The following is a 13,759-nucleotide window of genomic DNA, read 5'->3' as shown; positions in this document are numbered from 1 at the left end:
GCCAAAGGAACAAGGACAAAAATTTCAAGAAATCATCTAACAAGATAGTTTTCATACTTTTCAGTAGAGATATTAAATTTTATTTAGACACATTTTATGATAAAAAGTGTATTGTAAAAAAGAAAAACAAAAAACTGAGCCCAGCTGGTGTGGTTCAATGGTTGAGCATGAGCCTAAGAACCAGGAGGTCATGGTAGGATTCCCAGTCAGGGCACATGCCTGGGCTGCGGGCTCAATCCCCAGTAAGGGCGTGCAGGAGGCAGCCGATCAATGATTGTTTCTCAGATGTTTCTATCACTCCCTCCCTCTCTGAAATAAATAAAAATATAATTTAAAAAGAAAAAAAAATAACTGGAAGTAAATATCCCAATTATTTTAAAAAATGTAATATCCTGGACATAAATGGCACATAATAACAGATTATCCAAACTGCTCATTATAGTTGGAGCAGAACTAACAATGAACAAATTTCCTTAAATATCTGGAGTGATTATAGCTTTGTAACACTACAGTATTCTCTTTGGACAAGCCAATTTATCTATCTGCTATAGCTTCAAATGCTGGTGAAAAAAAGAACCAACAATTGATAATAAGATAAAAAAGAGAAAAAGAAAATGCTTACTTTATATCAGGTAAGACATTTTAATATTTAAACACTCACTGCTAAATAACAGTACCTACATAGCTGGGTTGTTGTGAGAATTAAATCAGATAATACACACAAATTGTTTAGCCCCGGATCTCACACTATAAGTATGGTTAATAAATATGCATTCTCACCAGTCAAGAACAAAGTTATCATTCATAAAATAGGTCATTTCCTGAAATTATCTAAGAAAAGATACTAAGTTTTGTCATTTTCTAAAGAAAACACTTAGGCTGGGTCTATACAAGTTGTCAGGTAAACACTGTCCTAAGAGTTGCAATTCAATCACCACGATTCTGGTGAGTCAGACTTCTGAATGCTGGGTATGGCACAAAGAGAGATGCACTTTGTTTTTTTTTAAATTTCTAGAAGCCCACAGACATCGTTAACCCTTTTTAAGATAATGAGATTGGCTGGATTGTTCGTGCTATTGCCCTGATTATTGCTAAGGCTTTAATTTCTGCAGTTTATTGCATTAATTACTAAATTTCTACCCAAATATTAATGATAATCCTAATCATCATATCTGTAATAATCCAAAGTGCTTTTTCTAATTTTAAACCATTTGTTATTCTCACAGACAAAACTTCTAGTTTTTATGAACAACCAAGCAACAGAAAGAATTTCATTTTTATGTTCCATTCAATTTAAGTGTTAGCACAAATGGCATCACACAAAATGAGTCCTCTAAATATAATTCTAGAAGCAATTTAAGACAAAACTAGACTCACCTGTAATTGCAAAGCTTCATGATTTTCTAGCCCTTCCACGATTGGTGAAAAACGTTCTCTGTTATATCTTTCTGCCGCTGTAGTTATAGCCCCTAAAAGTTTCTCTAGACTAGAGAGAGAAAAACAGAAAAGGAATGAAACGTATCTCACACACACATTGTGAATATGGGGTTTTCTCTATCAGATTTCCCTGCTTTCTTTTTGGTGCTTGACCAGTAGATAGATCACCACAATTAAAGAATTGTGTTTCTGTCTGCATATTTCAACACATCAAATATTGATAACATTAAATAATTTTAGGGCATCAACAAGAAAATTCAATTTAAAAATCTTGAGGACATTTTTTTTTTCTGGGTGACAGTTTTCAAAAGATACTTAACTGATAAACACTGAAATTTAAAATTTCAGCTATTGATATTTTGTGTAACATATATTAATTAATATCTCTGCAACCCCAAAGGGTACCTACAAATATTAAGTTTATTCAAGTGTAACCTGACTGTAATAGTATTTATTTATTTATTTTGAATTTTTATAAGATCTCAAATGCTCTCCCGAATGAAATTTTATAATAAAGTGCTAAAGAGTAAAAAATCTTAAAAAGAACTTAAAAACATTAACATTCTTTGAAAATGGAACAAATAAACAATGCCTGAAAGAGAATGCCTAGGCAATTAGAGAAGCATCTGTAATCACCTAGCACAAGAAACTCAGTTACCTGAACAAGATAATAAAGACTATCTCTTGTACAGCGTCTGAATCAAATTCAATTCTATGTAGTCTACTACCCTTATAAAATTATATCTGAAATTATATTTAAAGCATATCAAATATAGCAGGGTAGGATGTATTATATGAATTAAGTACTGAAGCCTCAGTTTTGCATATGTTACCTCATTTATAGTTTGTTCTCACTGAGATAAGATTTAATGCCATACGATAATACTTTTGTTTGTTTGTCTTTTGGTTTCTAAGGACACATTAGCCAGCACTAACCAACATCTCATTTTATTCTAGCAGGTATGAAAAAGTCAACGCATTAGAATATTTCTAACTCTTTGCACAGCCCTGTTCAGATTCAAATGGAAATTACTGCTGGCTCGCAAAGTGTGTAGAGGAAACATTTTAGTTCATGTCCTTAGCAGGTATTTCATTATTTATCACAATTGTTTCTTATTAACTAGATATATTAATGACATTAAATTTGAAATTTTGCTTCCGATTCAATATTATTTCCATAAGAAGAAATGATCTAATGCAGGGTCGGCAACGACTTGCTGAAACTGGCACTTTTACCACAGACTTCCTAAAAAATTACCCAGACGTTCTGTTCTTTCTTTTTAACAGATTAGTTTATTTCATTCTATGGATGATTGCTTTATCTTTTCACTTACCATAGGCAGATAGAATACTTCTATAAAATAATAGTACAAAATAAAAGAATCTAGTTAATTTAATTAGTTCAAGTAGCCCAATTTTGTGATGTGCACGTGTGTGGGGGGGTGTAGGGGTAGGGGTGGGCGTGTGTGTGTGTGTGTGTGTAGCCAAAATTACTGTGATTATTATCCTATATTTCTAGTAATTGCTTTACCATCAGCAAGACAAAATTCTATTCATTCACTTTGAATCCAACTTTGAAGAATTCCCCATTAGGATTCTATCTCTTTAAACCTATTTTTCAAAGAATCAAACAAAGCTAAAATGTAAATAGATAAGATAAAAATGCTACTAATTTTTTCCTAAAATTTCACATTATTTTTATGCAAGTTATCTAAAGAAACAGCATACAAGTAGGACTTATTAATTTCTCAAGTGTCATTTTTATGCAATTAATATAACATAGCAATACTTACATGTTATCTTCTCCGACAATGCAAATAGCAGAAAGTATTTTTACTATTTCAGTCATCATGTTGGGTTGTTTGGGGTCAATAGCTCTTGCCAATAGTAAAAGACTTCTTTCATCTCCTAGAATCCTTTGCAATCCAAACTTAAGAAAAAAAGAACTTTCATTCACAATGTCTTTGGAACATATCTTTAATTTAAGAAATACAACTTAAAATGATTTTCTAAATACCCATACCTCCACAATAAGGTTCTACCTAATTATATGAATGTTCTTTAAACAAGCAGTTATTTGTCTTTGTTTTTTATTTGAAATGACTGCATCTTGGAGTTTTTAGCTCTTGATCAAATATGATCTCCATTAGCCTGTCTAAAATTCCATAAAGATCTGGGAGAAATATGGGAACAATCAGTATTTCTTCAACAAAGAAGAACATGTAAAGCACATACTGATATGATTTTCCAAAGTAATTCCACTTCTGTCACTGGGTCTCCCTGGAGATATCTGAAATTCATGGTTAAATTCTCCAATATGTTTGTATAAAACATTAAGTTGAACAAAAATGGTGAAATGTTGAAAAGCTCTCTGTATGCTATATTCCAGGTAAAGCAAGAAGCCTCTGTACAGATTGTCCTAGACCAGTGATGGCAAACCTTTTGAGCTCGGCGTGTCAGCATTTTGAAAAACCCTAGCTTAGCTCTGGTGCCGTGTCACATATAGAAATTTTTGGATATTTGCAACCATAGTAAAGCAAAGACTTATATTTTTGATATTTATTTTATATATTTAAATGCCATTTAACAAAGAAAAGTCAACCAAAAAAATGAGTTCGTGTGTCACCTCTGACACGCGTGTCATATGTTCGCCATCACTGTCCTGTACCTTCTCTGTTATCCTCCCCCTTCAGGCAGCTGTGCTGCATTCTGAAAGCTATGAACTCAAAGAAATGGCACCTGGATTTCTATAAGTGTCACATTCAACTGGGCAGAGAAGACACCCCTTTCATTTATTTTCCAGTCCTGAGTACGTGTGCACAAGTGCACATTATAAAAATGAATAGGTATAGACATTTTAAAGAAAGCCCAAAATGTGGGTTTTCATTACATTAAGGTAATATATTCTTTGATCTTTGTCCCACAAAGTATTTCTCAGATTTCTGATGAAACAGGTGTTTTTTTTTTAATAGTCTAATGGTGAAATCTGACAACATTTCATCAGAGTGAAATGGCCATTTCAAGCTAACCTTTAGTTAAGTACCAAGCATATGAAGACTTTCATTGTTACTAATTTAACTTCTAAAAGAATTCATGGGGAAATAACTAAAGCTCTTAAATGTAACTTTAGCAGAGGTCAAAATAAATAAGGAAATAAAAGAAAAAACATAAAAGGAAATGGAAGAGACAAAATATAAAAGCAGCAAAGAAAACAGAAGGAATATGTATGCATAAAGGTGGCCAGTGGATAATAAATAGTAAAAAAAATAAGTGAAAAACACAGGTGTAAAACTGACAGATGATTACCACATAATTACCAAACTTAAAATAACAACTTTAAAAATCATACTGAGAGTGAAATCATTTAAATTTTCAACTGAAGGACTTGTATGCATGCATATAAGCATAACCAATGGACATAAGACACGGGGATAAGGGAAGCCGGGGAAATGTCAAGAAGGGGGAAAAAGGAGACATATATAATACTCTTTGTAATAGTTTAAGCAATAAAACAAAATTTTAAAAAAAAAGTATGATAAAAAAAATAGATCCAAAGACAAAGAAGCATTGAACTGACTGTCAAATCTCAAAGGGAAAGCAGGGGAGGGTGGGAGAAGGGGTACAGATCAATGTCTTTGAGGGGCATTATTTTATTGTTTGACATATATGCTGTGTGCAGCAGTCCTCATAGTTGTGACTGTCTTAATCAATGAACTTGCAGATCAACCAATGAACTTGCATGCATGTTAGCATAACCAATAGACACAGACAATAGGAGGGTGAAGGCTTGTGATGGGGGATGGGGAGAAAAAGGGGACACGTAATATTTTCAACAATAAAGATTAAAAAAAAGAAAAAAAAAATCATACTGAGAGCGAAATCATTTAAATTTTCAAATTTCTATTTATTGTTTAAAAGTATTTTATAATATGTAGGGATATACTGATAATAAAAATGAAGGTATGAGTAATAATGAAAAAACATAAATCTAAACCTCAGAGCAATATTACAGCAAAGGAAGTTAAGAAGAAATTGATAGCTTTTTATGATCCTATTCTGACATGCACTGTATAAGGAAAAATAATTTTTGAAGTAGGTAACATAAACTCCTTAGGGCCAACAAATTTGATGTTTAAGTCATTTCAGATGAAACTTTGATTCTTTGATTATGACAATTTATTCCAACACGAAGTGGACTTATCAGTATATATTTTTATTTTGAATGCATACTTTCGCCTATTATTTCATATGCCTATGATTTAAAATATCCACCATATATTCATGTTCTGAGCCTCTATGTGCAAGATATTAACATGCCCTATCTTAACCTTAGTTTAGAACAATCTAAGTCAAACCATTATGTTTGTATGGAAAATACAATAATTAATTAATAATACTACAAGAATAAACACTGTGTTTTGCATATTCACAACTGTAAGCCTACTTTTGCCCCACCCTGTATATACACACTTACATGTAATCCCATATAATTAAGAAAGCCTTTGAAGATTACTTAGATTATCTTATTGCACTGGTTATTAATAGTTATATTTCACATTTGGCAAGCTTTTGATTATTGTTATAATTATTTATGTCTATTAATATTTGAGATTCTTAAAACACCATCTAAAGGAAATTAAGTAATTATTAAATTAGGCAGTGGTATTTTACTTATGGAAATATAAAACAAATCATTTCTAAGACAGTAACAAAATAGTTTATAGAAAAAAAATAATTTTAAGGAACTCAACATTTGCAACAGCATGAATGGACCTGGAGAGCATTATGCTAAGTGAAATAAGCCAGTTGGAGAAAGACAAGTATCACATGATCTCACTCATATGTGGAATCTAAGAACAAAATAAACTGATGAACAAAATAGATCCAGAGACATGGAACCATGGAACAGACTGACAAAACTCAGAGGGAAGGTGTGGGTGGGAGTTGGGGGAGGGGGGTGAGATTAAACTGGGAACATATATGCATAGCCCATGGATACTGGCAATAGTGTGGTGAAGGCTTGGAAGGGGTGGTGAAGGGTAGATGGGATCAATGGGGGAAAAAACAAATGGACATCTGTGATACTTTCAACAATAAAGATAAATTTTAAAAAAACAACTTTAACTTCATAACCTTAGCACAGACTACTTTTAGAAAAAAAAAACAAAAAACCTTTGTATGGATTATTTCGTTGAGTCCCTCATAATGCAAGAAAACTCCACACTATTTTCCAGAAATGTCTTTTACGTATGTTAACTGACATTAATTGAACATAAAAGAAAGAGAAATCTTAACCTTATAATGTTCTTAGCAAACAAGTCAAACTATGGCTTTGAATTTTCCTTTTCAAAGGAATAAAAACACTAAGAAAATTCTATTCAATATTTGACATCTAAATTTTTCTCCACGATAAAAGAAAAAAAAGGCATTATCTAATTTGGGAATAAGACTTATGTGTTTGCATGATTATAAAAACTTACCAATAAATATTTTGTGAAGGAAAATATATTTTAAATACTATTTAAATAAACCATGATGATTTGCATCAGAAAGACCTTTCTGTAAACTGAATAAGCACAAATTATTGTATATGTTTCATACTTTCATACTGTTGAGTAAGTTCTCACCCTTTGTGACAGAGGTAGAAATAAACACTTACCTTATTATTCATAAATGCTTTGAGGCACTGAATAAGTTTATGCTGATTCTTCTTGTCAATATTTTCTTGCCTGAATAAAAGAAAAGAAAAACCTATTATACTGTCCTAAACATTTCCCCTTCGGTGATTTTTTCATGTTTATTCTTACTGTTTCTTGTCCAGAAGCTTTTCCAGCACATCCAGTAAGAGTCCAAGACCTTCATGGCCAAAATTGTTAACCCAGCTAGGAAATGAACAAACAAAAAAATGCATAAATCAGTTTGTATATTGAAAACATGAAGTATCTACAATGAAATTTTGATTTTCAAATATGATAATCCTATCTTTATATTGCTCATCATTCTTTCTTCTACTCCAACTGCTTCAAGCATCCTCTGTGAGGATGACTCAAGATCTTTACCTCAATGTCACAATTCTCTTCACATTTTAGATTGCCCACTCCACAGCCCTGCCTTGGTTGTTTCTCCAGCAACAAACACTTAAACCTAAACTTATAAGCTGAATTTATCTTCCTCTGTGCCCCTGCTTCCCAAAATCAAATCTCTTCCATTCTTCCATGTTGTTAATTATACCACTATACTTTTAATCATTCAGACTTGAAATACTTGCATAATCTGTGACCCCCTCATCAATACTTTTAAAATATATTTTTATTGATTTCAGAGATGATGGGAGAGGGAGAGACAGGAACATCAATGATGAGAGAGTATCATTGATCGGCTGCCTCCTGCACACCCCCTATTGGGGATCTAGCCCACAACCCGAGCACATGCCCCCCACCGGAATCGAACTTGGGACCTTCCAGTCTACAGTCCAATGATCTACCCAATGAGCCAAACCAGCTAGGGCCCCTCATCAATATTTATTGCGTGCATATATGTTGTACCAGCATGTTCTATCTAGGTGATAGATATATAACAGGCAGCAAAAGTAAGCCCTCACCCTCATATAGGTTACTGTCTCAAAGAGGGAGACAGATGATAACAAGATAAACATATAATAAAATGTCACTGCTTTGGTGCAATGAACAAAAATAAACATTGCTAAATGGAACAGGAGTGGTCGGGGACAAATTCTCGATAAGGTGGCATTTGTGTAGAGCCTTGAAGAAAATAAGGACTTTCCCAGGAGGGGGAATAAGTGCAACTGGGTACTGAGGTGGTAGCTAGTGCACTTGGAAATTCCAGGAGCTGTGAGGAAACCTGAGTGGCTAGAGCTGAATAATGGGGCCTGGGTGAGCAGCAGGAGATGAAGTCCCATGTGTGCTAGAAGGCTGGAGACTAATCGGGCAGAGCTTCCTTTGACTTATTATTATCCAGTCCTGAATATGCTACTTCTAGAAGATCTCCCACACATGCACTGGCCCTCCTTTCCATTGTCTCTGCTAACATTCTAGTGTAGCCCTAGTCACTAACAAGCCAGGAACCTCCCAACCAGGTTCTCTGCAGCTTCATTTGTTCTTTATTCAATTTACAAAATACCACACTTGATTGAACTTAACTAGTCTTTTGTCCAAAGTTTTCCTCTGGACTACCTAACACATTTCAAATCCTGACTCTGCTCTAGCGTCAACCGACCTTTACAGCCTCGGGCCTTATACCACATGTTCTAGTGAGAGTCAGACACTGTCCTTCCTGGAGTCCTCCCTGCACTTCCCTGCATTTCTTAATTTATGTTTCTTTCCATAAGGCAACCCCAACTCCATCTCTCCAAATCCTTCAGGGCTCAAGTTGACTGTCAATTCCTCCATTAGTGTTTTTCCCCATAAGCCTTCCATCCAAATAGGAGTTACTGTTCCTTTGAACACCCATGTATCTTTATTTCTTATTGTTTTATTATGCTGTTCTTGTCACACATGTCTTACATACCTTTCTGTATTAAAAATTCTGTGAAGACAGTTATATTATCTCATTTATCTTTCTGTCTTCAATAATACTTAGCAGGCTAGCTTATATATAGTCAACACTAAGGAAATATTTGCTAATTCAAATTTAAATAAACTTACTAACTTGTGTGATTAAGAGAATCAGTAGTCTCATATTGCCCAAGAACTTCACAAATGTAAATTAATATATAGCAGACTCCTATAAAGCAAAAATTAAAACCTATACATACTTAAACAATGACTATATTTCTATTTCAGTCTTTAAACTACATTTCATGTCTTCTAAGGTAAAGCTTATCAACAAAATAGCTAAATTTATAAGAAAATATCAGTAAGAATCGTCAGATCACTGAAAAGATATTTTAAAAAAATAGCTCAAATATTCAAAACCAATCACATCCACAATATCATTTTAAACAAATTCTGCTTTAATTTTCACAGTGGAAATGAAAAAAAATCAATATGGGATTGTAATGATAATTGGCAGCAAGCTACTATTCAATTGAGGCATGTAATCAACCAGTACAATGAGCAATTTTCTCTAAAGACTCTTGATAATCAGCTGGGCAGTGGTGGAAGGATAAAAGGACACCAGCTCTAAGCATAATAAATTATATTTAATCCATCACAGAGAGAAATCAGCAGATATCATTACAGTACAACATACCCTACAGCAATCTGAAAATAATAGTTCTGACCAAATTTCAGATCTCCTTTGGCATTTGGGAAGGATAAAATGATCTCTGAATTCCTCACATTTAACGCATACAAATTATTTTTAAGATTCTAAATTTTACTCGTACTCTTTTTACACCTAGTACTATTAATATTATTAGGGTGATTTCTTCCTGGGGCTAGGAAATTGTTTGATACAAGGGCATGATTTATATCTGTTCACTTGAAATCAGTCACCCACCCTACATACCCCAGACTGCTTCAAATTGAGCAGTTTTATGGTACTTTGATTTCATTTAGTGCAAATTACTATTGGTCTGGAAAAATTAGGACACAATCACGAAACTTAAGTGTGAGGAGGTGGGCCTATTTGTAACAAACGAAGCCATGAAAAGTCTTAACCAAGAATATCTTAGGCCAATGGGCAGAGGAGGCCTAGTAAGAATCCTCAGAACTTTGACAGAGAATAGGAGTCCAAAGGGAGCCTATTGCTAAGGGGATAAAACGATAATGATGCAGCATGAGAAGGATAAAAGAAAGGGGGCAACTAGACATCCCTTTTTTTACCTTTTTCTCTTGCCAGCATCATTTCTCTGCTTTTAGGCACTGGACACTTTGTGGCCTCTGGCCAAACACTATTTTCTCCCACTCTCTCCCTCTCCCCATGACTCATAAGCAGTTTAAAAATAAAATGCTGTCCTAACTGGTTTGGCTCAGTGGATAGATCATTGGCCTGTGGACTCAAGGGCCCCGGGTTCGATTCCGGTCAAGGGCATGTACCTTGGTTGCAGGCACATTCTCAGTGGGGAGTGTGCAGGAGGCAGCTGATCGATGTTTCTCTCTCATCGATGTTTCTCTCTATCCCTCTCCCTTCCTCTCTGTAAAAAATCAATATAAAATATATTTTTTTAAAATGCTGGCTATGATATTTAAGCAGGAATTTTGACACTATAACACAAGAAGTAAGCATAAATCAGTGGTTCTCAAGTTGTGTGTCCCAAACCAGTAGCATCAATATCATCTAGGAACTCATTAGAAATGCAAATTCTTGGACCCCAACCTAGACCTATGGAATGAGTAACTCTGGGGGTGGGGCCAAGCAATGTGGGTTTTAACTGCTCCAGGTGATTCTGATGCTTGCTCAGGTTTGGGAACCAGTGATATAGAAACATGGTTCGCTAACAAGTGGAAGAGCCTTTCTCAGGAAGCACTGAGGCTCAAAACTCAAGATTGCTTTATACCCCCTGCCAACCATACTGAACACTCCCACTGCCACAGGACAGAGATACAGAATCCAGTCAAAGCAAGTATATTTGGTATATTTTACAGAGCATGCAAGTTCCACCTCTGAGTTATTCAGTACTAACTGGAATATCTAAAAATATAAAAATAGGGCTCTAGCTGGTTTGGCTCAGTGGATAGAGCATTGGCCTGAAGACTGAAGGATCCCAGATTTGATTCCAGTCAAGGGCACATGCCTGGGTTGCTGGCTCGATCCCCAATAGGGGGCATGCAAGAGGCAGCCAATCAATGATTTTTCTCTCATCATTGATGTTTCTCTCTCCCTCTCCCTTCCTCTCTGAAATCAATAAAAAAATAAATAAAAATACAGTTGATGACTTGATTTAAAATCTGATTCCAAGACTGCAAATAAGGACAGATAAACACAAATTTAAGGACAGATAAACACAAATTTTCTATTATATCTCAACTCTGAAACAAGAAATTGCAATTTATCACGGTCCCTAAATTTATGAGAGGCATAGAAGCAGCCAGGGATGATGAACAACCAAACAGGAGAAAAAATGGGGAAGGAGATTGATCTCTCATAATTTTCATAACCACTCTAAAACACAAGTTGTTTTTTTCTAATATATGATTTACATACAGAAAAATTCATCATTTTGACAAAGGTATAGTCATGCAATCTCCAACACAAACAAGATATGCAACATTTCCATCACTTCAAAATATTTTCTCCTTTTTCCTTTGCAGTCAATCCCTTTTCCCTACTCCCAGGTCCCTGGCAACCACCTATCTGATTTGTGTCCCTATAGTTTTGCTGTTTCAAGAATATCTTTAGAAATGGAATTGCACAATGTGCAGGATTCTGTGTCTGGCTTCTTTACCTTGGCGTAAATGTTATTATATTCAACAATTAGATGCATGGATCAGCAGTCTACTCCTTTTTTGGTTATGCCACAATTTATTTTATACATTCATCAGTTTACGAGCACCTAAACTGTTTCCAGGTTTTGGTGATGATGAATAAAGCTACTACAAATATAATATTCACATGTAAGTTTTTTGTGTAAGCATATGTTTTCATTTGCTTGGGAAAATAATTAGGAGTTGAATTGCTGGCTCTTATGGTAAATGTATGTTTAACTTTTTTACAAAGCTACTTTCCAAAGTGGAATTCCGTCAGCAAAGTGTAACAGTTCCAATTGCTCCAAATCCTTCCAGGCACTTCATACTGTCAATCTTTTCAACTTCAGCCATTCTGAACACTATTTTCAGACATGGAAACTGAGAAGCAAAGTAGTCAAGTAATTTGCCAAACATCACTCAACAAGTATGATTTCTAGGACTCAAACCCCGATCTGACTCCAAAGCTCATGCGTATTTGAAACATACCATTAAAAATTAATAACAGGACCAGTGTGCAATTTTCTAAAACAATATCTGGCTAATGGCTCCACCAATAACTCACTGAAGAAGAATCACTGGTTGTTCAGAACTGCATTGAACTTATAACTATGTCTATGTCTAGACACACAAATATATGGTTTGTATTATTGGACAGTTGACTTCGTTCATTTAGGTGTGATAAGTACCTTTCAATCCCTGTTTCTATTATATTTAAAGCCCTAGCTTCATAAGAAATCTACCAAATAATGTTAAGAAAAGATATCTGGAAACTCCAACTAAAACTTCCAATCAAGGTTTAGGTAAGGCAGCTTATTAGAATAGAGCCAGAATAGAGCTTATGCTTTTTTTTTTAATAGGCTGTATAATCCACAGTTTCATTTTTAGGTATTAACATACTGGTGATTTTATGCCATCATGTTACCGAAGTTAAACAGTTGCCTTGCCTGGCCAGTGTTGCTCAGTGGTTGAGCACTGACCCATGAACCAGGAGGTCATGGTTCGATTACCTAGTTTGCCAGGCTCGGTCCCCATTAGGGGACATGCTGGAGGCAGCTGATCTATGATTCTCTCTCATTGATGTTCCTATCTCTCTTTCCCTCTCCCTTCTTCTATCTGAAATCAACATATTAAAAAAAATTTTAATGAGGTGTCTTGACATGATACACATGCATGGTGATATTTGTAGCCATCACTTGTCAGGAGGCCAAGTGGAATAAATAAGCCACTGAAACAAAACAAATACGAAGATCAGTCAGGATGATTAATGTATGAGTGAGCAAGAAGTCACGGTTAGAACTGAAGACTGAAAAAGAAGCCAAGAAGATGATCTAGGGAATAAGAGGAACTGACCCACAATGAGATAGTGTTTCTGAACTTAGGTATAAATGGCTTAGGTATATCAGGCAGTCCAACATTTGTTACATTGCTAAAGAAGTTAAAAATTAAAGACCTTTCCCAAGTTTACTCAAAGGTCACAAAAATATCACTCCATCCATCAATGAAATATGCTGTGAGGCCACACAGTGGCATAGTTAAGTGCATGTGCTTTAGAAGAAGACAGATCCAGGTTCCAATCCGATCTCTACCATAGTCAACCTGTGTTATTTTTTATCAGTTACTTAAACTCTCTAAGCTCATTTTCTCATCTTCAAAATAGGGATGAGAATAGTACCTATACCCCATAAGGTCTTTGTGACTACTAAATAAAATAATGCTTGTAAAATAGCACAGTGAAGCTTGCACTAAAATATTTGTGAAAATATTAAAAATTAAAAATGCAAATGTTATTTTAATCTTCTAGTCCAAAATTCAGTATGAATTTTAGGCATAAAGACTACTTTTTAATAATATTAACATTTTGTCATTCATTTATTAAAAAGTATTTTAATTAATATGAAATATGCATTAGAATCTAAATAGATGCTAGATAATTTGTATGTCTGGTACTCATA

General features: G+C 34.6%; 1 protein-coding gene across 1 annotated transcript in view; it reads right to left on the bottom strand.

Annotated features, from left to right (window-relative positions):
- DIAPH2 (diaphanous related formin 2) overlaps positions 1-13,759 on the bottom strand; it is a 940,956-nt gene that overhangs the window by 694,165 nt on the left and 233,032 nt on the right. The window contains exons 7-10 of the mRNA XM_081115447.1: positions 7,245-7,319; positions 7,097-7,166; positions 3,231-3,367; positions 1,378-1,486 (exon numbers count right to left, since the gene is read on the bottom strand). Coding sequence (XP_080971573.1) covers positions 1,378-1,486; positions 3,231-3,367; positions 7,097-7,166; positions 7,245-7,319 — 391 coding nt within the window. The remainder of the gene's footprint in view (positions 1-1,377; positions 1,487-3,230; positions 3,368-7,096; positions 7,167-7,244; positions 7,320-13,759) is intronic.

Source organism: Myotis nattereri, assembly GCF_964212035.1.
Source record: "Myotis nattereri genome assembly, chromosome: X".
Lineage (NCBI taxonomy): Eukaryota > Metazoa > Chordata > Mammalia > Chiroptera > Vespertilionidae > Myotis > Myotis nattereri.
This window is presented reverse-complemented; position numbering and strand designations above follow the sequence as displayed.